We start from the raw sequence: 24934 nt of genomic DNA, 5'->3' as shown, positions 1-24934 counted from the left end.
TTTCTATGTACATTTGGATTCACCTACACAAAGCTCCCACTAAGGGAAAAGATTATTCCAAGGCCAAAATGCCCTCTCATGAATTCAACAAAAAGCAAGCTCTTATACCAAATTGAATTACAAAGCCATGTATTTTTATTTACAGGCACAAGGCTTATAGGAAACCACCATAGCCAATAACCACCAATTAATTTCATCCTTCCATTCCAAGATTTCTTATCCCCTAACATATGGAAACAAGCCAAAAAAGTGGTGTGTGTGGGGGGGTGGGGGATTCAAGGAATAAAAAAAAATGGGTTTAAGACCAAACCCTACAATTTAGGAATCCTCTTTAAAATAAGAACTTGCACCACCCGATGTCTTTCCTTGGTGAAAAAATTCCCACAGTCCCATCTTGGAGAGCTCAACAATATGTGAAACATACAAAACATCTCTATACACCCCTCAATACTTATCAACAATGGGCTCGATGAAGCCTTTAAGGTTCTTGGACGTCTCATGAAAATAGGCCCCATCACCTATTCAATAGATGATACATTGCTTCAAAAATAGAAAGAAAACTCCTTCAATCACCTTTAGACACTATAGAGTTCTTGGCCTCCTTGGTAAAGTAATTGAGGTCCCCTGGCCCACACTAACAAGCCTATAAACCCCAAAGAAAAATTTGAACTTGAGATCAACATACATCAACCACCTTTTCTTCCCCTTTCCTTGCAAGAAAGAATCCTAGTGAGATATTCCCAAGCTGCAAAGCAAGTACCAAAATCAAGCAATGTTGAAGGAAAACTTCACAAACAATACAACTGGCTCATGACATTGTAACTCAAAACAAACTAGGAGAGCGAAGCACAAAGTGCAACAAGAGCCCCATTGTTTCCTCTAGCACCAAAAGGTCAAAGATGAGGAGAAGATATGTCTCCCATCTTAGTTCTTTCCTTCATCCCCTCATTATAATAATCCCCATTTCTCCTATAAATACGCAACCTTCTATGACACTTTCTACGATGACCACCCTTGTACAAAGTCCTATCATTCCCCTTTTGACCACTGTTTGTGATGGCACTTGTTTCTTCCTATTCCCCTCATGTACTATCTGCAAAACAAGTCCCCCTCTATCACCTTCCACTCTCCAACCCACCACTTCCCTCTCTAATAAAAGCCTTCCCTCCACCTCCATGCAACTCAATTACTCTACAAAGTCCAATCATTCCCCTTTTGACCACTATTGTGATGGCACTTGTTTCCTCCTATTCCCCTCATGTACTATCTCCAAAACAAGTCCCCCCCTATCATCTTCCACTCTCCAACCCACAACTTCCCTCTCTAACAAAAGCCTTCCCTCCACCTCCATGCAACTCGATTACTCTACAATGCCCATATCTCCCCATCACAAACTCCTTATTTTCCACTCTCTTTCCCATCCTTGTCCCTCATCTCCCCTTTTCCATACCACCACCAACCTTACAAGGTGCAAGCATCCTCCACCCAACAAATGCCCACTTCAATAAGCCCCAAGGGGCAATCCTTGACTCAACCTCTTGGCATAATGCAACAATTCAATCAAATAGCAATTGAGTCTTAATGCTATTGCTGAGCATTATGTTGTCATTAATGTCAAAGGTGCAGCCAGTGGTGTTACTGATGTTAAGGTATCCGGGAGGTTTCTGGAAGTTTAATTACTTCTGACATGACATACACAACATCTAAAGGAGTCAATAATGGATGTATGTGAATTATCACTATGTTACCCTCAATTTCAAGAGTCTAGAAGGTACAGTAATTTTAATTACTATCATGTTATGTCAGAGCATTTGCAATCCGAATGAACATAGTTAAACCTTGTCGAATATATCTTTTGTAGTATGTCACTAGTATCATCTTGATCATGTTTCAATTGTTAGAAGAGATCCAGAAGTATCGATGGTATGTTTCTACAGTCTGCTACTCAGAAAATGTGTATACACTAGCAACTTGTTTTGTACCACATGCTACCATAGTAATGTTTAATGTCTTGCGGTTTGGAAAAAAGGCTATACATGAAGACAAATCTATTCAAGTTTCAAAGTTGGAAAGTTAAGGTTGACATTATCCTCACTATGACTTGTTCTTGGTATGTTCTGGTGTTCCGGATGTATGCACCAGAATTATTGCATTATACACCAATTGGATAAGTGTGTGGATGTTCCTTGGGGCCAATTGAGTGTGTGTTGGGTAACACATAGCGTGTCCCCACTCCTGGAGTAACGTGTGGGATTTGAGACCTAGCCGACTGGGCGTTTGATTAAGGAACCTGCATGTGGCGGACATGCAAATATTATTAATGTGATCCAGGCCAACATAAAGGTGGTAATTTTTATTGGGATGCATATATATTGATGATCAGATTCATTCCAATAGGGGTTGAGTGAACATATGTAGAATTGATAACCGGCAAAAGTTGTTCAAACTGTCTACTCAATTTAGGTTAAGTGTGCGAACTCAATTGAAGATCTCATGCACATTGTGAGAATGTTCTGAAGCTGATCAGATCAGGAAGATGCTAAAGGTTCATCCTTGAAGGTCTGCATAACATACATTTTGTATATCTTGATGTGTTTGAGATTGGTGTCTCATATTTTGAGTTGGTAATCAGATCTTGGATTAGGGGATTGGTGTCTCCTGTAGGTTGTTGCCTACAAATGCATTTGGGATTGTTGTCTCCGGTAGGTTGGTGCCTAGTGAATATTGTAAACTCTTTAATATCTTTTTGCGATGCTGAATTTGGGCAGTAGATCCAAGAAGTATTCTCACCATGGTTTTTTCCCTTCCGGGTTTCCACGTAAATCTGGTGTTCTTTGCATTAATGTGCTCTTGATTCTTGCTTAGCTGTTTTTGTGATGTTTGGAGAAGTTGTTAATGATAATTAATGTTAAATTAATTTGGAATTGGCATATATTGAATTGAGAAGACCTTGACACGGAGTAGACAAAAAGAGAAGGGCTTCGAGTAGAGGACAACAACATGAAAATAGAGGTCATAGAGACATGAGAGCCCAAGCAAATGTCGTTAAAGGATGGCTACATGCCAAATGTAATCAGGCAAAAGAGGTGGCATCCAGCTTAGAAGCTAAATTAGGCAAAGCACAATTTAAAACAGGTTGACCTAAAGGATGACTCAAAACGTATCAACCATGTCATGGACCTCAACAGCAAAGTGTAGACAAAATTGAATAAAATGGTTCAAGTCAAGATATAGACAGAAGGCTTTTTAAGCCACGGCTGTGAGAAGCTTGTTGAACACTCCCTTGAAGACGATTTGACTGTACTTGACTCCACAGATTATGGCAATAAGTGTCCTAACAAACAAAACACAGAAAATAAATGTGCATCCAACTCAAATGCATTGGCCAACATAACAAAGAGCCATTAAATTGCATAATAATTTTTAACACTTTCAATGAGAACCCATGCTAAAATATTTTATCTATGACATAAACATACTGTTCCTAGGCTTATTTATTTCAAGAAGAGAAAAAAAGAAATGAAAACATCTAATGAACAGATATGGCAATAAGTGTCCTAAATAAACAGAACACTGCAAATAAATGAGCATCCGACTCACGGCATTGGCCAATATAAGAAAAAGTGATTAAATCACATAATTATTTTAACACTTTCAATGAGAACCCAAGATAAAAAAAAATTTATAAATGACATAAGAATATACTGTTCCTAGACTTCTTTAATTGAATTTCATAAAGAGCAAAACAGAAATGAAAACATGTATGGAACAGGAATAGTGAATAAAAAACTTGGGTATAACTAGAATCATAAAAGGAGCAAACATGCAGCTCATAACATTCATTTAATTTTTCATTTCACTCAAATAAACCATACCAAACATTTGCCAAATCTTCCACCTCCCAAATTAAGTTTGAAAGCTTTATTCAGCAAATTTTGAACTAGCTTTTCCCGGTTTTCAAGCTGCAGATTTCCATAGGCAATCAATGTGGCTGGATCCAGTGTCAACAACTATACAACAAAATAGCAAAATGTTAGATGCCTAATTAGTAAGAACTAAACCTAAAAGAAGTCAAAAGGACGCGATATAAAACAAAGTGCTATCCTCAAAAGACATGAATGGTAAAAAAAGAGTACATAGCCAAACCATCAAGTTATATACATATTCACTTTGTTCATAGATATATCAAGAAAAGAAAGAAAATTTATATAAACGTCATTGAATGACCAAAGTCAATCAATTGGACTGTAAACAATAGCAAGCTAAGGCACGTCAAGGAGGTCCTAACAAGCATCCCCTTGTAAAGAAAATCAGCAGCTAGTATACAGCCATAAAAGATAAGTTTGCCAAGAAGTAGATTTGTCAATGAAAGACCAAAAGAAGCAAATTTCCCTCCAGAGAATTATGACAGCTTAACCTAAATCATTAAATGACAATGGTGAATCAATGTTTGTCTTGAGGTAAGATTAGCCAACTGCAAGTAATCCTAAGCTAGCCATTACAGATTTACAACCACCATAACTAGGACATTAACTCACATAATCAACTGCATTGAAGGCTGGCTTCCCCATGCCTTGAGCCACAAACCACAACTAAGAAAATAGTCATAGCATTTACTTCATGTGTTTTTATTCGACTTATGTTAAAATGTGGCAATATCGATCTTCACATAAAATTTCTGTACCTGAGACATGGCCTCTATTGGCATGTTATATAGATTTATTGTTGTGTTGTGTAATTGATTTTTTCCTTTATATGCTGGCTTTTTGAAAGGATTGATTAGTAACATCAATCCTAAATGGAGGGTCTTGTTCATACTTCTCATTAACCCTGCACTTTCATGCTCTTATTGTGCACTGGGTTAATAACCCTTGTGATGTCAGCAAAGTTTCATCTGAGGAAACTAGTCTGAAGCACAGGAGCATAGAAGAAGTACTTATTTACCTTCAACATATGGGTTGGGCAAGGGGAGGGGCACTTTGAGTTTGGCTGATTGGCAAATTTCTCCCAGAAGTCCCATTCTCCTTAGTGAACCTGATTGGTTTAATGTCTCCCAAGAGTAACAAGCACCAAGCGTTCAAAATTGCCACTATGCCTGTGAGAGCTTTGCAGAAAAATAGCTGGGAATTTCTCATACTTACAGACCCGCTAGCAATAACTGAACCACTTCTACTCAATCAGAGACAATAACAAGATCGCACCCTTGAATGTGACTAATTGGGTCCAATTGTTTTTGAAAATATCAACCATGTTGAATTTTGAGGCCAGAAGGTACTATTATTTGTCCCCTTTCATATTTTGTTTTAATGCTGTACATTTTGTACCTTATCGAATTGAATTATAATGCAAAAAATCCTTGCTGCAATTAAACTAGAAGAATAAAATGAAATGGAAATGGAACTGGTGCATATTTGTAAGTCATCATGTGTTTCTACAATTGAATATTTTAAATTTTCGCATATACGAGGATTATGGGTCAAGCAGGTTAAGGTTGTGAGTCATGTAGAAGCTCCAAGGTTCTAGAAAATAGAAGAGTACAAGATATTTGTGACTCTATGTTTTGCTTCACATTAGACAATCTCATGAATGTTCTATACTTATGCTTATTCATATTTTTTGTACATGTTCATTGTTGTCTAAAACCAAAAAGAATGATGACAGGAAATAGATGTTTATTTTCAGAAGGGCTGAAGAAACACAGATCTGATAGCTGCTATTTTTGGATTCAATTGTGTGATTTTTTTCATCAACATTCATACTTACTCCACGGCTCCCTCATACTTAAGCAGTCTCACACACCCATTTGAGCCAAATTTTACAATAGCCTGGATTGTTGGCAAATAAACCAGGAAACACAGACACATGTTTCCTGCCATCAGGAAACTCCACCTGATGTTTCCTGCCTATTCCCACAAGCATCTCCCAATCTCAGGAAATATCTCACACAGCAACACAAAATAAAAATAAAAATAAACAATGGATTCTAAGTAGGACCTGACCAACCCTAACACCAATAGAAGTTAGAAACCTAAAACGCTAACTTCTTCCCATTTTCAATTTTCCACAAGAAATGATTCACAGTTAAAACAAGGCTTTTTGGAGGATAATGACTCCACAAGCTACAGCCCAGAGATAACTTAAAAAAATTATATTCATGCATCTTCTCCTGACTTTTTGAGTTCCTTTTTCCATTGTTTTTGGTTTGCAATCGAGACAAGGGAAGCATTAATGGTTTGAGCAAGAATTGTTAAACAAAAACACCACAAGCTACAAGTAAAGACTGTAGGTAGCTTTATATTCATGTGTTTTTCATTCTATTCTTTCTTTTTTCAGTAATTCACTTATAATTAGCAAACGTAATGCAAAATGACAAAACAAATTGGGGAAAGGAATAGAAATGTTACTATTTCCCCTAGTCCTTTTCTTCTGTTTTCCATTCTTTATGCTAAAACTTTTTCTTGATAATCTTGCTCAGTTTGCTCCCACAATTCATGTCACTTTTACTATGACTTCTTGTTAAATGTTCATTCCCGTTTTTTAAGATTTCTACATATTTCTTCAGATGTCAGAATAGCCAGCAAGGACAAAATGGGCCTATTTCCTGTATCAAAGTGATGCAAATGTATACCAGGTCCCAAGGATATCAAGGGAACTGTAACATCCATATGCAAACTGTATGGGTAGAATCATATGTGCACATGCAAAAGGATGAAAGCTTGGCTACAAAATATACAAGGGAAGGCTGCTGGAGCTTGCACTAGAGACAAAGAACAATGACTGGAAGATATTACAGAGCAGAAGGGAGCTGAAGGAAATTTACATCTTTTAACTCTCATGCTTCAGCCTTGCTTGCAACTCAAAATCCACTTGAATAGGGACTAGCAAAGCCAGAAACAGATGAGACCTCAAGTAGTAGAAAAAATAAATTGGAGAATGACAGATCGTGTCATAAGACACTACATGCTAACAAAAGACCCAGCTCTATTTCCACCATGTATGATACCAGCTGATGCATGTCCTTTCTATGCAAATGGGATACCACTCAATGTGTTGTGCTCCCATTGTTAGAAGGAGATTGTTTGTGATATATATGGGCCAGCTGGGTGTATACTACTTTGGTCTAAGAAGAGTCACACAGTCCTCATCGACAAAGAAAAAACACCTATAGAGTAAGAAATGGTACCAATGAACACTGAATGATATACCAAGAGGCATAGCTTTGTGATTTCTAGTGTTAGATATTCCATCTAAATAAATGAAAAGTATGGAGCTGATGCCGCAGCTGAAATTCATCAAAGGCCCGAAAGTAAGGTTTCGGCAACAACTTTGCCTATCTTGGGGCTAATCCACCCATCGCGAACAATGGCAATATGGGATTTTCTTCCATCAATTTGGTTCCCGAAGCTCAGCGAAAAGTTAAAGGCAAATTGACTCTTCCTTCAACACAACTTAGGATTCCATCTCAGGCTTCCGTCCTGTTGTGACCATTTCACACATCGCCCCATCACAAATGGGGACCCCCTCTTTTGCTTTTAGTTTCTAGGTTTTAGGTTAGGTTGGCAGCGGTCTGATCCTTTAGATTTGATGAGGTTGAGTTGACTTAGTCCTCAACAATTTTGAAATGAACGATTCATGATGATAATTCCATTTGATCATCATCATTGGCTTGCAAAATCAGAGATGAAGTGCTGAGATTTCATTAAGGAGAATTGTTTAAAGGGAGTGAATGCTTGGAAGGAGGATATGCTAAGGTCTAAATAATCATGAAGCAGCTTAGGGCAAGGTGATTAAGTAAGCGAAATTGAACATCTTGAGGTCATTTCCTTTGCCTGGTCAGATCTGCAATCTAGCTTGGGCACTTCCTTTGCCCCTCCAAGGGTCCGATCAGCCTATGATGCACTTCCTTTGACCTCATTGAAACCTGATCAAGGTAGGAGACCTCTGAAATTTTGATCAAGGAAGAGCATTTGATGTTTTTGCAGTGATTTGGAAGATATTGAACTTGAGCAAACAAGCTTGATGCCTTTGATGCATTTCCTTTGCTCTTCCAAAGCCGCAACCTTCCTTTGATCATTTCCCTTGCCCTTCCAAAGCTGCAACCTTCCTTTGATCATTTCCTTTGCCCTTCCAAAGCCACGACCTTCCTTTGAGGCATTTCCTTTGCCCTTCCAAAGTCGTGACCTTCCATTGATGCATTTCCTTTGACCCCCAGAGCTGCGATCTTCCCTCGTGCATTTCCTTTGCCTAGTGAAAATCCCGACCATGCTTGAAGGCTTCTAAAAGGCTATCAAAAATCTGATCCAAGGCAAGTGAAGGGAGCGAATTAAGTGACAATTCAATTAACAAGTCATGAAGCACTGTCAATGCTCATTCAAAACCATGACCTTAGCATTTCCTTTGGGGTGTCAAACCCACGAACTCCCTTTGAGGCATTTCCTTTGCCCATCCAAAACTGCAACCTTCCACTCATCATTTCCTTTGCCCTATCAAATCCGCGACCCATCACTTCCTTTGCCCATTCCAAAGCATGAACTTCCTTTGCCCATTCCAAAGCATGAACTTCCTTTGAAGCACTGTCTTAGAGAACTTCCTTTGAAGCGTTGTCATTGCCCATCCAAAAGTGCAATCATTTCCTTTGACCCCCACCATCCACGACAAAGGGGAGAGGCATAAGTTTTAGCGCCAACCTATGAGAAGGGGCCCACAAAAGCAAGTGAACGTTTTAGTTTAAATTTGAATCAAGGAAAACAAGTCGGCTTTTACCCTTTGGAAAACGAAATTCAAAATTGCAAAACATTAAATGAAGAGGCAAGTCGACCTTGGAGTAGAAGGGCATATCCTCTCAAACGCCTATAAAGACAATGTTGATCATTTCATTTGATCAACATACAATTTGCAAAGCAAATCAGCTTCTATGTGCAACAATTCTGATCAGGCTGGGCAGTGACTTTGATTCCATCCAAACATTAAGGCGAACTCCTCAATACATACAGCGAACTTGCATCTAAGGCCAGCAAACAAAGCGAGTTTATCACAATCAATAACAACAGCAATTCTACACTGTCTGAACAGCAACTTTATTTAGGCATAAGGCAAAGTCTACATTGAGGTTGGTGATGGAACATTGTCAAAGCCCAAGATCAGCGAACTTATTCACCTTCAAAGACAGTGAATTCACCATCAGAAGTAAAGCATAAGGCCAGCATAAGGTTAATAAGGCCAGCAAACAAAGCGAGTTGATCACAATCAATAACCACAGTGATTCTACACTGTCTGAACAGCAACTTTGCATAAGGCAAAGTCTACATTGAGTTTGGTGATCGAACATTGTCAAAGCCCAAGATCAGCAAACTTGTTAACTTCAAAGACAGCGAATTCACCATCAGAAGTAAAGCGATCAGCAATACCAATCAGACAATTCGAGCTTCAAAGCATTATCACGGTGATATCACATTAAAAGCACATCCATACAAGGGCAATTTTGCCAAATTAAGGGCGAATTTGAAGCTAACAGACAGTTTAGAAAATATTTCCAAGTCTAAAACAAGTGGTTTTGATCATTTTTCATTATAAAAATCAGACTTTAATGTGCTGATGTAGCTCCACGGCTGGGGTTTGTAATGAAGTTTCAAGCATAAAGATTATTTCATACCATGCTTTAGAGCACTTGAATTGATCATTTGACAAGTTTTAATGCAAAATTCATAGCTGTTTTGATGATTATATTCAAGTGGGATCAGGTTTTACAAGCTAGGGTGTTAACATGAAAACCTCGGGTTTTAGCAAGATGGAAGATTTTAGTGAATTATCAGCTTTAGAGTGGAAATTGCTAACTTAGGTGATTAATTTCAGCTTAGAAGCATCAATATCATACTATGAAACTAACTTAGACAACTCTTCTAGGTAGAGCATGGCAGCCTTGAAGACCCGAGCAGGTATGCGACAAACCCTCATCAAGGAAGACTCAAAGGGAGAGGCGCTAGAATCCAAGATAACATCATTTTTGAGCGATGTGGGAGACACCAGCCTAGGACAAATAGACATGGAGAAGTTCCAAGGCCCCGTGTATACCACTAGGCCTTCCAGGTTTTCAAAGATGACGATCGAGACCAGGATAGTAAGAGCAGCAAGCTTACCTCTAGCTATACAATGCAATGAGTTGATTGTTGAGTGTGCCAAACACTATGATGCCAGCACAAGAACAATAGTGGCACCTGATGGCAAAGTACTTGCCTATCTATCCGAGACAGCCATCAACGAAGCTTTCCACATACCCAATCCCAAAGGCATGGTTTACAAAAGCAAAGGAGCGCAGGCATTCTATGAGGATGATCTTGACAAATGCCTTGGCATAATCAACAAGTATTGGTTATTGAAGAGTAGGCCCGACACATCCAAGGTATCCAGCAAGCTTCACAGGATTGATTTCAAGGAAGAGTTTAGTGATTTAATCACTTTGCTCAACCGAGTTATGGGAATCTCCCAAGCATCCCAGTTCGAGAATTAGATGTTCTATTTCATGGAAGCAATATCAACTAGAAAAGAGAAGATCAACTAGGCAAGAATCGTAAGCAATAACACCTTGATCTACAACTGAAGAGGCTTGCACATACAAAGACATTTTACATGAGTTCATATATCATATATTCACTAGCTCGAACTCATGAGTACACAGGATTGACATATAGAAGTCCAATTGGAATGGGTGCAGGAGAGTTAAGAGCATGTGAGTCATACACACAGCTTCACTATCCTACCAAGGCCCATTACAGGAGGGTGAACGACGCTTTCACCATGCACATAACAAGAACATGGTGAAGGAGCACCTAAGTTGCCATCAAGCCTCTATGAGGTAAATTATGAAACCTATGTGTTTTGAAGAGTGAAAGTGGTAAATAAGGTCTTGAAAGACCATATTTGATGTAAGAAGGTCATTAAGACCATTAGGTGGTGTATTGAGTCCTAGAGGAGCCATGTTGGCACATATTGTCAAAATTGTCCTAGTATGGAAAACATGTATCAATGGGTCTAATATGATGTTTTATGATGTGTAAGGGTCTTTTAGGCCCATTTGAACCTATTTGTATTAGTTTTGAATCATGGAGGTCTTAGGTTGAGTCTAGGATCAAATTTAGGCAAAGTTGCTAATATTGTCACACATTGCTAAAGCAACTTTTGAGCACTTTATGAGTAAGTAGGTATTAGTTTGTTGAGATAAGTTCAAATTGGTTTAACTGTTGGGAAGGCCTGGAGAACCTTTAAATGGGCCTATTTTCGAGCTATGAAGGGGTTGGAAGCATGTTGGTGTAAAAAGCAAGCAAAAATTAATAAAGTTACATTGTGTTTCCTGCAAATTCTGAGTTTTTCCAACGTGACTGTCTGATAAAAGGCATTTTCCATTAAGAAAACGCATTCATTTGCATTGGTTATCCATTGGAGATGAAAGTGGAATGAATCCTCTTTGATTTGGTTTTTGTCTCATTCATTTTGGTTGTATTTTGAGAAAGATATCTTAATGTTTGTGAAAGTTGTCCATACCCTAACCTAGGGTAACCAGTGACTGTGCAATAATGATTTTGATTTTTTTTCACATTAAATAAACCACTCCAAAGGGTGGAAAAGCTTTGTATATGTGTACTTTTATTGCCTTATGCTTTGCAGGGATCCATGACTTGGTTTGCATGTACTAGAGAGGACACAAGGACTGTTCTTTTGTGTCTCAGACTGACAAGACAGTGAGTTACTGAGTTTTGGATGGTATGAATGCAAAAGTGGACCTTGAAGGCTTGAGGAAGGCAGTGAGGGGTGTGTGAGGGAGCCCTAGACATGATCCAAGTTATTTGTGACCAAAGGAGCCGACCAAAACAAGAGGGTTTATGACTGTCCTTATTCTAGTGTAGACTGTCACAGTTTGACAGTGAAATGAAATCCTATATTTTGCAAGGTTGAGAAGTTGGTTGATGTTGAGTTTGATGTTGAAGGGAATGGAGGGGTCCTTGAGCATCCTTGTTAGTGTTTGGAGTTCTATGAATGAAGAGTGATCCTTGTTACTTGACTGTCCCTGCACATAGTATGACTGTCCTAATTAACAGTGAAATAGCAGTGAGTGCTGTTGGGGTCTCTTGGGTGGTTGGGAGTGTAAATAACCTTGGTGGTATATGTTGAGTGGTCCTTGTAAGATTGTCAGCGAGTGTATTGGTTTGTGGATGTCTATTATAAGTTGTGAGTTGAGTCTTGGTGGAGATTGGAAGTCCTACAAGGGGAATTATCTTGAGTGAGTGGTCACAAAGGGGTGCTTGGAGTGTTTGAATGTTAGAGAGTTGGAGTGGGCCTTAGACATGTTGAATTGTCCTATTTGAATGTGAGTCAATGGTTGGATGAGTGTCGATGACTAAGGGGGTACCTATGGGTTGTTGTAGCCTTGTGAGTAACCAATGACATTGTGAGGGAACTAGTGAGTAAGTGAATTGTTGTCACCTAATTGGATAGGTGAGTTGGGAGAAAGATCTCCCTTAGTTGGTTGAGTGTATGGATGCTCTGCATCAGAACACTATAAGGCAGAATTCATCAAAGGTTATCCCCACAAGCAAAACAACTAGTAAAGAAGTTTGGTGCTTGGTATATTCAATTTCCCAAGTTCACCTACATCAAAATTTAAGGATGCTCTTGTCCGCCCTACATGCTGCCATGCTATCCTACCGACAAGATAGTATTGCTTGAGTTGGTGAGGCAGTTGATGACATATAATAAAGTGCCAAAGAATAGACACAAGACAAGTGAAGCAGTCACCAGTGAGGAGGGACCTCAAGGAGATCAGTCCAAACCGGTCAGCAAGAGTAAACACAACGGAAACACACAGACATGATGGAGGCAATGCAGAACAGATAGTTTTATTGCATGAAATTTGATTACATCCAACCAGTAACAACCGGGTTACAACATACCGGCACACAGGCCTGGTAGAATAGGTCACACCGGGACCTTGAATCGAAAGATCTATCTTCTAGGCACAATCTATCTATCTGATACTTCTTAATTCTCTAATTGATTACATTCTAAAGCATGATTACAAATATATATATCGATCCAAAGGATCCGGTCGGCCCAAAAAGGATCAAAACCCGAAGAACAAGACCTAACGTGCAAAATGAACAAGGTTGGCCTCCGCCAAGAGATTCCTCCAGAAAATTCGAAGGATGAAACGTAGAAGGTTGGCCACATGCCAAGAAACATCGAGATCAACGTCCAAGGCTCCACAAGCTTCGGAATAGGTTTTGGTAGATCACCAAAATAGGTCTCAGGCAACCGGTAACAAGAAACTATCATGGAAAACAATAGCGATATCTTGCCGGAAAGTGATCCAAAAGAGATGCCGTTTGAAAGCAAGAAAAATGATCAAGTTTTCAAGTAGAATCCAACTCCACAGGATGCGGTGAGCCAAAACCGGGACACACAGAAAGGAAAACTGAAACTGCAAACAAAAAACAAAGCAAAAAAGAAAAATGTTTTTTGATTGATGCAAGATTGTTGTGAATCGGGGATGATCCTAGATCAACAACAATCACTTTTCCCATTTCAGTTGGGCAATCATTGGAAGTGTGTCCATCCTTATAGGCATCGGAGAAAGCAGAAGAAGAATTGAGATCTCACTTCCTTATCCAATACTTCTCTAGAGAAAACTTGATCCTTACGACAAAATTAGAAGAGCTAATGGAAGAAAACACAAACACAAGCTATAGTTGGAAGATCATTTCATGAATGCCCAAGACCATCTTGAGATAAGAAGAAGAATGTGCTCAAGACTACCAATTCACATCGTCAAGATGTGCAAAGTTTTCAACATCCCAAATCAAGCACAAGATAGTGCAAAACACCTTCAACCGGTGTACGAGCAAGAGAAAGTCAAGAAGGTGGAAGTCAATTGGATTGGATGTGATCACTGATTTGAAAGACTTGATGAAGCCAGTCTTAGCATACACACAATGATGGGTAAACATCCAAATCCAGAAGTTGAAGAGCTAGAATACACAACTGACTTTCGGATTGATGGGAGAGATAGAATCCTTCGATGAAGATACAAAAGCACAAGCGTCAGTGGAAGTGCCACCCAGTCAACGCATTCTAGAGGATCAAAGAGAAAAGAAAGTCACAAGGAAGGCCTTCACACAAGAAGCATAAACCAGATTCAGGCGGCCCTTCCACTAGTACTTCCTCCACACACGAAGTAGAGATGAATCAGGTAGCCATTCAGGAGAGTCAGCCACCTAGAGGAAGCATTGATCATGGAGTGAATGAATCCGTGGAGTCTATGGTCCAGAATAGAAAATGCAAAAATTTAGACAAGGGTAAGCAACCACAAGGTCAAGATAATCCAATTCCACACAAGCAAGCTAATAGCAAAGAAGGTAAAGATGTGTACGTGGATATTGAAAATGAAGATGAATAAGTAAACTCTCCACCCCGAGAAGATCAGCTACTCAAGGAGGTGCAAGTAGGAGAAGAGAAATATGCTATCCCAGCATGGCTCAAGGAGAGACTAGAAAAGGAAGTCATTGTGATAGAAGAAGATCCTATTGATGATATGGGCAGCAACCTGAATATAACTCAACAGACTATTGAAAAGAAGAAAGCTACTAAGATGTCAAAGATGACAAGGGATAATGCAGGATCTCAACTAATGGCGAGATCACAGCAGAAGATTATGACTTGGAGACTATTGACTTAGTTCCTCCCACCACTGAACGAGCGATGGAAGACTTGAATGATATGTGAAAACAATTCATGATATGTTGCAGCTGGAAGTAGAAAAGAACAAGAAATTGGAAAGAGAAGTAAGTGCATTGAGAAGCTACTTGCAACAGTCCAAGCAACCGCTAAGGCAACATGATCCTTCAGCTACGCCACCATCATTGCTTCCTCTAGACTCGGTTGATAATTTAGAGAAGATGAGAACATCGGCCCACCTAATGGAGACTTGGATAAATAAGTCCTTCAAGAAGGCAAATGTGTTTGTGAAGGAGCTAGTAAGAATATTTGATAAAGTCACAAGCATTCTTGAGAGAACTCAAATCCTCATGGCGGCCTATGATTCGTTTTCACCAGGGATTATACCATGCCAAGATTGCAAGCAATGAAGAATCTACCTAAGCAAACTATAGTGAATGAAGGAGCGTTACCTGATTTCCAGCAGTGGTGTAACTTGCTCCGCCTGAGAAAGGTCGTCTTCGAAGATATCAGCGGTGGTTCCACTCAAGTCAATGATGCAATAAACGTGATACATGATAAAATTTTGGAAGTAGCTGAAATCATACTTGAGAAAGAGATGAACGAAGGGATCCATATAGATGTCGATGAGCTGATTGAAAGAATGAAAATCATAATCTTTCGGACAACCGGATCACCTTCGGAGAAACAGATAGAATACATACATTCATTCATGGTACTTGCTAGCAAGACTAAAGATTTCGAGCCACGATGGGAGAAAACCTTTGCCTTTGCCTTAGATGAGGTGAGCTTCATGGAAGATCAATTGAAGAACATAATTGTTGCTCCCAAAGTTTTAAAACTCAGACTCGCCACGGACTCGGTAAACCAAAAAATTGGTCAAACTCGGACTCGTGAAAGACTCACAAAAGACTCGGCAAGGACTTGGCAAAAAAAAAAACCCGTAGTTTAACAAAAAAACATAAAGAAATTAATACATTTAGAGAACATAAGAGCCATAATTGAAACATTACACATGTCATATGATCTCCAAACACTCAATATTTGAAATTTTCATCATTCATACTCATAGTTTCAAACTTTAAAATGTATAATAGCAGCATAAGTTTATAAATGTTTACAAAATTACATATAATGATAGGTCTAGATCTTGGGGGAGAGAGGAGAGACTGAGATAGAGAGTGGTAGAGAGAGGGGATAGGGGAAGAGTGATAGGGAGATAGTTAGGTCTAAAATTCGGGGCAGATAAAGTGAGTGAGATAGAGAGGACGAGAGAATGCTAATAGGAGCCTACTGATTACTGAAATTTGACTGTCTGAAAAATTTAAAGGATCTTCTAAAACCTAGAATTTGCATTATAATTCCTAGAAATCTGAAACCACTCTCAAACATCCTGCCAATATAGACATGAAATATAACTTAAAGTATAAGAAAGGAAAAAGACATATTGAAATGCTTGGGAATTCTACCTGCTGTTGGGAATTATACCATGAATTACTAAAAATAAATCCACCTTAAGTCATTGATCAGCTTTGCAATATATTTCACAAACCCTTGGAACCAATCATCCCTCAAACAATCACTGATGCATTGATGGCTTCTTTACTGTGGTATTTGACTGTGTGGAGGACAAAAATACTATCCTAAGCAATCTTTGGGCTTGAGGACAACATCTTCTTTTCATCAAATTGTGGTACCCCACATTTAACCCTTCCATTGAATCCTTTAATGTCAAGCTTGTTTGGGTTCATCTACCCAATCTTCCACTTCATTTTTGGAGTGATTCTTGCTTCGCTAGGCAACCTTCTGGCTATTGACAATCAATCTTTGGATTTCATACACAACCTGTCCACGCATTTTTGGTAGATTTTGATACTTCAAAAGATCTCCTAGTAAAAATAATAAAGTGGATTATGAAGGTCTACTTTTTATCGTCCGAGAAGCTACAACACTAGCCCCCTAGGCAAACTATGCCAACTCCAAACCCAAAGCAAAGCATCCTACCACATGGTGGAAAGATGTTGCCCCTCCCACTATATTGTTGGCAGCCCATTAATAACTATAGATACTTGCCAAAGCTTGTGCAAAATAGTGACAATATATATGCAGAACAAAAATTAAATCATGACCAAGAAAAATCTATCAAGTAGAATTCCACTCCTCATCATTACACTATTGTAGGCTTGATGGGTGAACATGAGAATTCACAAGGATCTCAACATATCTTGGACAATAGTTTGGATCTACAGATTTCATCTCAGACCAAGGAAAAATCCAAAGAAAAGGCTACATTTGTGTCTAAAAATGAGCATCAACTATACATGGGCAGGTGCAAAGAATCCTCTACAACTCCTATATCATCTTTGCTTGCCCATCAAACTGAAGAAGATTACAATGATGCATGGGAAGTGATGGGAAAGAAAAAAGAAAATTTCCAACGAAGGACTTAATCCTTGCCACAATATGCACTTGCAATCTCACTCAAAAAAATAGTCTTAATATCTCGAAATTGGAATAGATTGTTCAGTAATCCTGAAATTTAGGATCCTTGTGCATCCCTGTTTGCGAGTTGATACTTTTTTCTTTCTATGGCCCTCCATTTGGACAAATTTACCGAGTGAAAAAAACATACGTGATAAAAAGAAAGTTAATATTAATAAGTAATAAAGTTGATATATAATATAGTATTGATAAAAATTAAAATTAATATATAGTTATATAATAATTTTAAAAATTGTAACTATTATTTTTTATTAATCATAATATTATAAATTATTGAATTTATTTACATAATTTTTTAATTTTTAATCCATTTTCCCCACACTTACTCGAACTAAAACAAACCTAAACGAAATCTGAGCATCAAAGTTGAAGGAAAAAACTGGTGAAATTCATTATGGTTGCAGGGAAAAACATTAAAATTTGCTGCAGTTGCACAAAAAAGCATGAAAATTCATCACAGTTTCACATTGAAATTTGTTGCAGATCTGCCTGGCATCATCCCAGATGAACCTGCAAGAAGATTTTAGAACCCTATTTACACCCTTTGCCGAGCCAAACCTGGATCCAAATCTGGACCGGATTGAACCCAAAGTACCTGGGGTGATGAAACAGGAAGGGGAGGATGAAAAAAGGATTTTATGTAGGCGGATTTATACGAATAACCAGAACAATTGAAAAGGTAGTGTTGATAGTTTTCTACCTAATTTTTATTCATTGATAACTAACTTTACAATTGTTCAAGTCATCCATCTACTTTTCAGTTCATTGATATCTACCCTTTCTACTGTTCAAGCTGTCTACCAACCTTTTTCATTTATTTCTGATTGGCTTTTCCAGCTGTTCCATCTGTCAACTCCTTTATAATTTCCATACAGCTGCCTCATTTTCACTTTATTTTTATCAGCCCACTTGCATGTGGACTATATTTAGCTTTCTAGAAACATTGTATGTCCTCATCATTTCCTTCCTGCATATAGAGGAAATTTTCTTTAATTTCTCCAAATAAATCAGAACCACCTTGTAGCAATGAAGATGAGTCATAAGAAAATGGAATCTAGAGGTATGTGAAGTGCTTGTAAGCCACAAACAAAACAACATTGTACCAAAATGGATATAATTTAAAGCTTGAGAAGGATATCTCTCAGCATATTTTAGATAGATTTTTTTAAACATAGATATGCCAATAAATAGCACAAATTTACAGAGAATTTACACTTCAACAGTCCATCATGGTTAACATATAACAGCACTGCAGACTTTGTGTCAAACTTCATATAAGTTGAATTTATGAGTAGGATTTTGCACTCCCTACACCACCCCCGAAACAACCAAAGAAAGAGGAAAATAAGGATAGCCTGCAAAACAAATTTTAAATTTAAACTTGAAGAAAGCAAAATTTCAAAAATTTTACAGAGATTTCATCCAGAAAAATTATTTCTTTGAACAATTACAAACCATGGAAGCTTGAAGTCCTTCAAGAAAATTATTGTACTATTATTAAATGTTCTAAGCACCAGGGGTATCCCAAAAATTTGAATTGATAATAGATTTCATTAAAAACAATTACTTTCAATTTTAAAAGAAAACAAAAAAAAAGTGAACTCACCAAACCAAAAAACCTTCCCTAATTGGAAAATCAAAATCACAATATCATAAAATCTCCTCTAATATCAAAGCTTCGCTTACAAATTTTCAACTAAGCTGCTCTAGTTTTCAAAATATCAGAAGTTTATTCACATTAACTTTCAAGCAAACTTGTTTTAAAACTTCCATTCTCTTTCAGGCCAATTTTCTTAAACCTCCATTTCCAGCATCTTTTCATCCAATATAAGTAAAAACAATGATCCACAATTCAAAAAAAATCTCCATACATAAAATCTCCAGCTATAATTTGAAATCCGTCTACATAAAATCACATTTTCATCCTCCCCTTCCCGTTGCACATTTGTAATGTCCCCACTTTGAAATAGAATTTAGTAACAAATAATAATAAAATTAAAATACAAAAGAATAAAAATAAAATTTAATTTACAATATAAAAGAATATAATTAAATATAATTAAAATTTAATTTAGATAATGAATGGTCAAAAGACATGAAATGAAAAATTGTGACTCCCTCAAACATGAGATATGAAAGGGAAAAGAGAACCTCATTTGAGGGGGATAATTTGGGAATCAGCAGTGCAGATCTGATTTAAATAAGAAGTACAGATCTGATTGCGAAAGGTTGTGTCCCTTTCAAAGGGCAGAAATAATGAAGAGTTGCACTCTTTCAAAGGGTGCTAATGGTGAAAGGGTGTGTCTCTTGCCAAAAGGCATACATGATGAAGAGGTGTGACCTCTCCCTTACATAGAGAGATACATGATGAAGAGGTGTGACCTCTCCCTCAAATTGAGAGATATAAAGGAAAGGAATCAAAGCATCCAATAACATCACCATCGATCAGATCAGAACAGAACTATTATTAAGTTACAAGCAGTAACATCCTTGTTCTTGGTAGTATGCATGGGGATGTGCTTAATATATGAAGCCCGATAATGTTCTTATGCAGAATTTAATAGTAATATTAATATAGACTGCAATATGTATGACAATCATACTTAATTTCATATACATTCATAGTACATGAAAGACTATTATATATATAGCCCAGTCTTTAGACTTCTGCTAATACCTATGGAGGATGGGAATGATTTGTGCAAAGGGAAAGGCGGTCTAATTCCACACCAATCAGGTGGTTCCAAGATGGGGTAAGGATCAGTGATCCAGAAACCTTGAGGGAGTAGTCCCAAGATGGGGTAAGGGCCTGCATCCGGAAACCTTGAGGGAGCCTGTTTGTAGTTTGGTTTCTCAGCGCCCTGGTAACATAATCACCCCTTCCTTAGGGTTTGGTAGTAACAAGGTTAGATCATAATATAGAGGACTATGAATTATGAAATGTAGAATTAATTGTAAAAAGGCATAATAACTTGGTAATGCATTCAGTAATGTATAATAATTGTTGGAAATATGACAGCTTCCAAGTAGGGGACATCAAAATTGGTAACAGAGCTTTGATCCTACCATCTTGCAGGGTAAACACAAATAAATGAATCATTCTAGTTGATAAGAAGGAATCTAACAATAAATGTATTTGTGTGTATGCTCCATATTTGCATATATCCATGTGTATGCTCCGTGTTTGGTTGATGTTTCATATGTTTCCCATGTTTACGGCATGTGTGTTTCCAATATCATTTCATATTGGGAATCATTTTGAACACTCCATGATCATTGCTTGAGGACAAGCAATCTTGGGTGGGGCGGACTGTAATGTCCCCACTTTGAAATAGAATTTAGTAATAAATAATAATAATAAAATTAAAATACAAAAGAATAAAAACTAAAAATTAAATTAAAATATATAAGAATATAATTAAAATTTAATTAAGTAAATGAATGGTCAAAAGATATGAAATGAAAAGTTGTGACTCCCTCAAACATGAGCTATAAAAGGGAGAAGAGAAACTCATTTGAGGGGGATAATTTGGGAATCAGAAGTGCAGATCTAATTGTGAAAGGTTGTGTCCCTTTCAAAGAGCAGAAATAATGAAGAGTGCAAAGGGTGGTAATGGTGAAAGGGTGTGTCTCTTGCCAAAGGGCATACATGATGAAGAGGTGTGACCTCTCCCTCACATTGAGAGATATAAAGGAAAGGAATCAAAGCATCCAATGACATCACCATCGATCATATCAGATCAGAAATGTTATTGAGTTACAAGCAGAAACATCCTTGTTCTTAGTAGTATGCATGGGATGTGCTTAATGTATGAAGCCTGATAATATTATTAAGCAGAATTTAATAGTAATATTAATATAGACTGCAATATGTATGACAGTCATACTTAATTTCATATACATTCATAGTACATGAAAGACTATTATATGTATAACCCAATCCTTGCTTTTCTGCTAATGCCTATGGAGGATGGGAATGATTTGTGCAAAGGGAAAGGAGGTCTAAATTCAACCAATTAGGTAGTCCCGAGATGGGGTAAGGATCAGATTCTGTAAACCTTGAGGGTATAATCCCGACATGGGGAAGGGTCTGCATCCGTAAACCTTGAGGGAGCCTGTTTGGTTTGCTTTCTCAGCGCCCTGGCAACATAATCACCCCTTCCTCCCTTAGGGTTTGGTAGTAACAAGGTTAGATCATAATATAGAAAGCTATGAATTATGAAATGTAGAATTAATTGTAAAAAGGCATAATAATTTGGTAATGCATTCAGTAATGTATAATAATTGTTGGAAAAATGACAGCTTCCAAGTAAGGGACATCACAACATTATCCAAAACCCATCTCCGACACACAATACAAATTTTGAAGAAAACAAATAAATCAAACAAAATTCCTCAAAAACATGTCCAAGACCTTCAATCTGTATTCCTAAGCAAACAAATAGAGATGCTGAATCCATGACAAAAAAGATTAAAATTCAAATTAATCAGATACTTTGCATTTTGCACAACTAAAGTGAGGGTTCAAAAAACCCTCAGAAAAAATGTGTGTTAAGGAACAGTAATATCAGTAATAGTAAAAAAGCAGACAAGGTGCTGTCTCAATTAACAATAAGCTTGACAAACAAAGTCTGAGGAAGAGTCGGCACAAAATAATTATGGATTTTTACACAATAAACATGATTTAATAGGATAGATCACAAAAAAAAAGGTAAGGCAACTGTGTCTGTTTTTGGGTTTTACTGTACATAAGACCTCACTTCCACCTCCATTGTGACTATAGAACGCTTTTCAGTATAACTCAAATCTTGAATGATAGAAGTTGGAACATTTGGAATTGAAACATCTAGGAAACTAAAATGCTTTGTCGATTCCAAGAAGATCCTCAATCTGCAAAAAAATGTTTGAATTGCGGAGATATTCCTGTACTAGGCATAGCATCAAATCTGACATGTGAAACCCAATCATAAGAGTTGCCAAAACAAAGAGGTTAGGTGTCCTTCCTAGTTAAGAGCAGAACATATCAGAGGAAACGAAGCACAAGCAGATAATGCCAACGCAAAAAAAATTTAGGATCCATCTTAGAGTTGTGAGGAACCTCACTCAAGATTGAAGTCCACTGTCCACGTAGGAATGAGATGAGCAAAGTAAAGTTCATCACACCAGTCGTTAAATTGGAAATAAGCCCAAGCAAGAAGATTCGATTATAGTTGGAGTGATAGATAGGAATAGGCTTGACATGGTATTGACAGCCCTGTCCTATAGATGCGACCCTTGAGGAATCGGTAGGGTTGAAGATCAAATGACTTAAAAAAAACTAAAACTTGTTGTAGTGCCCAAAATACTATTTCCATCATGAATTGCACAGCTAACAAATCTGAGGAGTGCATGGTGATCCATGGTGAGGATCACCAGGGGTACTAAAGATGGTGAAGGATAGTCATCTGTTTTCTTAATAACTTTAACAAGTAAAGTTAACAAGCCTGGTTATGAACATGAAGCCAAGTTGCTAGGGAATCCACTATTTTGATGTTGTAAGGTTCTGTGGGAGGTGTCATGATCATTGTCTAGATTCTACTACATAAGTTGAAGATGGAATGCCTCCTTACATTGTCATTGGTTGTGTAGCTCTTGGGTAAGCAATGCACCAAATCAGTGTTCTAAACAGCACTCACTAGAGGTACTTGTTGAATTATTCATCAAATAAAACGAAAAGAGACAAAGCAAAACAAAAAAAATTGCTATGATAACAGAAATAACAGAAATGATAAATTGGTATCAAGTAGTATACAACAAAGAATTGCAGCAGTAATGAGGCCAAAACATTTTGCAGAAAAATTTTAGCAGAAAATGAATCAAGAATTTAACAGCAGACATACAACATCAGGGATATAGACAACAAGAAATCTAGGTGCCAAATATATGATTCGTGTATTAGTGGTTGAAGGTAATAACCAATACTTAGAATGAAAGAAGAAAATGTCCCCAAAGGGCCAAAATGATCCAGAAAATACATTAAAGTCCTGATCAGCAAGCTCCGATAACAATTGATATGATTATATTTCTGTAAGTGTTTCTCTGAGTTATTCATCACATAAAAGAAGTCTATATATAAATATACATGTGTGGGTGTGTGTGTGTGTGTGTGCAATAAATCTTTCAATGTCATTTGATGTTCATCATTGTCTACCTGCTTTTCATTTAGTTATATCTACCCTTTATGACTATTCCAACTGTCCGTTTACTTCTAGTTGATTGATATCTACCCTTTACAGCCGTTCCAGCTGTCAGCTACTTTATATCTAGGCTACCTATACAGTTGGCTTACTTTTAATTAATTTTATCAGCCCACGGGCATGTGGCCTATAGTTAACTTTCTAACTACGTAGTATGTCCTCGTCATGATTACACTGGACTTTTCCCGTGGGAACTCCTATAACCCAAGCTGGAAGTGTTACTGGTATGAATGCTGTTAATATAGAACTTGGTGTTAACCCTGCTAATGGTTAATTTTGTTATCTTCACTGATTTCTGAAACTGGTTATACTTTTTTAGACTTAAAACTTGCTGTCATAATTAGTTGTGTTTTTTGTATGTCCATCACAGCTAGCATCAATCTTTGGAACTATCTAGTGGAGATAATTTTTGGATTAATTACTCTCGTATTTGTAGGTATGCTGGTAGGGGTAAGCCATCTAGAGAAGCAATGGGGATTAATTTTGTTTTGTTTATGACACCTTCTCTGCAGGTCTGGAAGACAACGAGATTATCTTGGAATGCTTCCAACCTGTAATACTATCTTCATAGTATTACAATCCTGATAATTTTGCCATTTTAAAAGAAATCACAAATAGAATATTTCTAAATTTATTTTATGTTCAGGTTGTTTATTTCTCCAAATTTGTTACCAGCCTCAAAGGCATTCACCTGATTAAACATGTAAGGATTAAAAATTGCATTTATATTGGGTCGCTTAGTGTTAAGCCCCGCATTGAATGCTTTGCTATCAGGAAGCGACCATCTCCAAAGATCGGCATCTTCAACATATCTAAAAAGCAACTCCACTCTATCTAGATTTTGTCCAGCTACCAAAGTCCTTCGGCATTGCTGATCTGGACCAAGAAAATGATGAGTCATTAACAAAAACCAAAAATTGTCATATCCAATAATAATTTTTTATCATCTTTAATTATTACTAACCTCTATTTGGTTTGCATGCCCAAGTTTTTGAGTGAAGTAGTCATATGCAATGGTAGCACTACTTTTTTTCATGTCTATAACTGAAATAATGTTTGAATCACACCCTTCAATAGGTTGAAGGTAGTCAAGAGCAGTCTTATGGTGGTCAATAACCACCACTCTGCAAAAGTTTAACCAATACTACGTTAGACTTCTTCCTTTCTCTAGAATACTCAAGAAGACAAAATCTTTACCAATTGAATGCAATCTAGTTTTAAAAAAAATTAAAAATTAAATGGAATGGGTTGGTAATGTGAAGGTTATGGACTGATACAAGTGTCCAATACAGATTCAGCTTCAAGTATGTGCTTACCCTTTTTATTAAGTCCAGAAAGTTGTATCTAGATAGGAACGTAGCCTATAAATTGCTTCAAGCATAAAACATGAAATATATGACAGATTCTGGAGCAAGGAGAGAAATCCAAAGCACATAGTACTTTACAAATCTTCTTAAATTGAAGCCTAAGGC

The 24934-nt window shown here is 37.4% G+C and overlaps 1 protein-coding gene across 2 annotated transcripts in view; it reads right to left on the bottom strand.

Moving 5' to 3' along the window:
- The window catches only part of LOC131064217 (uncharacterized), a 105258-nt gene that overhangs the window by 23988 nt on the left and 56336 nt on the right, over positions 1 to 24934 (bottom strand). The window contains exons 3-5 of one of the 2 annotated variants that reach the window (XM_057998298.2): positions 24427 to 24586; positions 24154 to 24333; positions 3876 to 4010 (exon numbers count right to left, since the gene is read on the bottom strand). In XM_057998298.2, coding sequence (XP_057854281.2) covers positions 3876 to 4010; positions 24154 to 24333; positions 24427 to 24586 — 475 coding nt within the window. The remainder of the gene's footprint in view (positions 1 to 3875; positions 4011 to 24153; positions 24334 to 24426; positions 24587 to 24934) is intronic. The other variant, XM_057998299.2, reaches the window with a different exon arrangement.

This window comes from Cryptomeria japonica, chromosome 6 (genome assembly GCF_030272615.1).
Source record: "Cryptomeria japonica chromosome 6, Sugi_1.0, whole genome shotgun sequence".
NCBI classification, from domain to species: domain Eukaryota; kingdom Viridiplantae; phylum Streptophyta; class Pinopsida; order Cupressales; family Cupressaceae; genus Cryptomeria; species Cryptomeria japonica.
The sequence above is the reverse complement of the archived record's forward strand: the minus strand, read 5'-3'. Positions and strand labels throughout refer to the sequence as shown.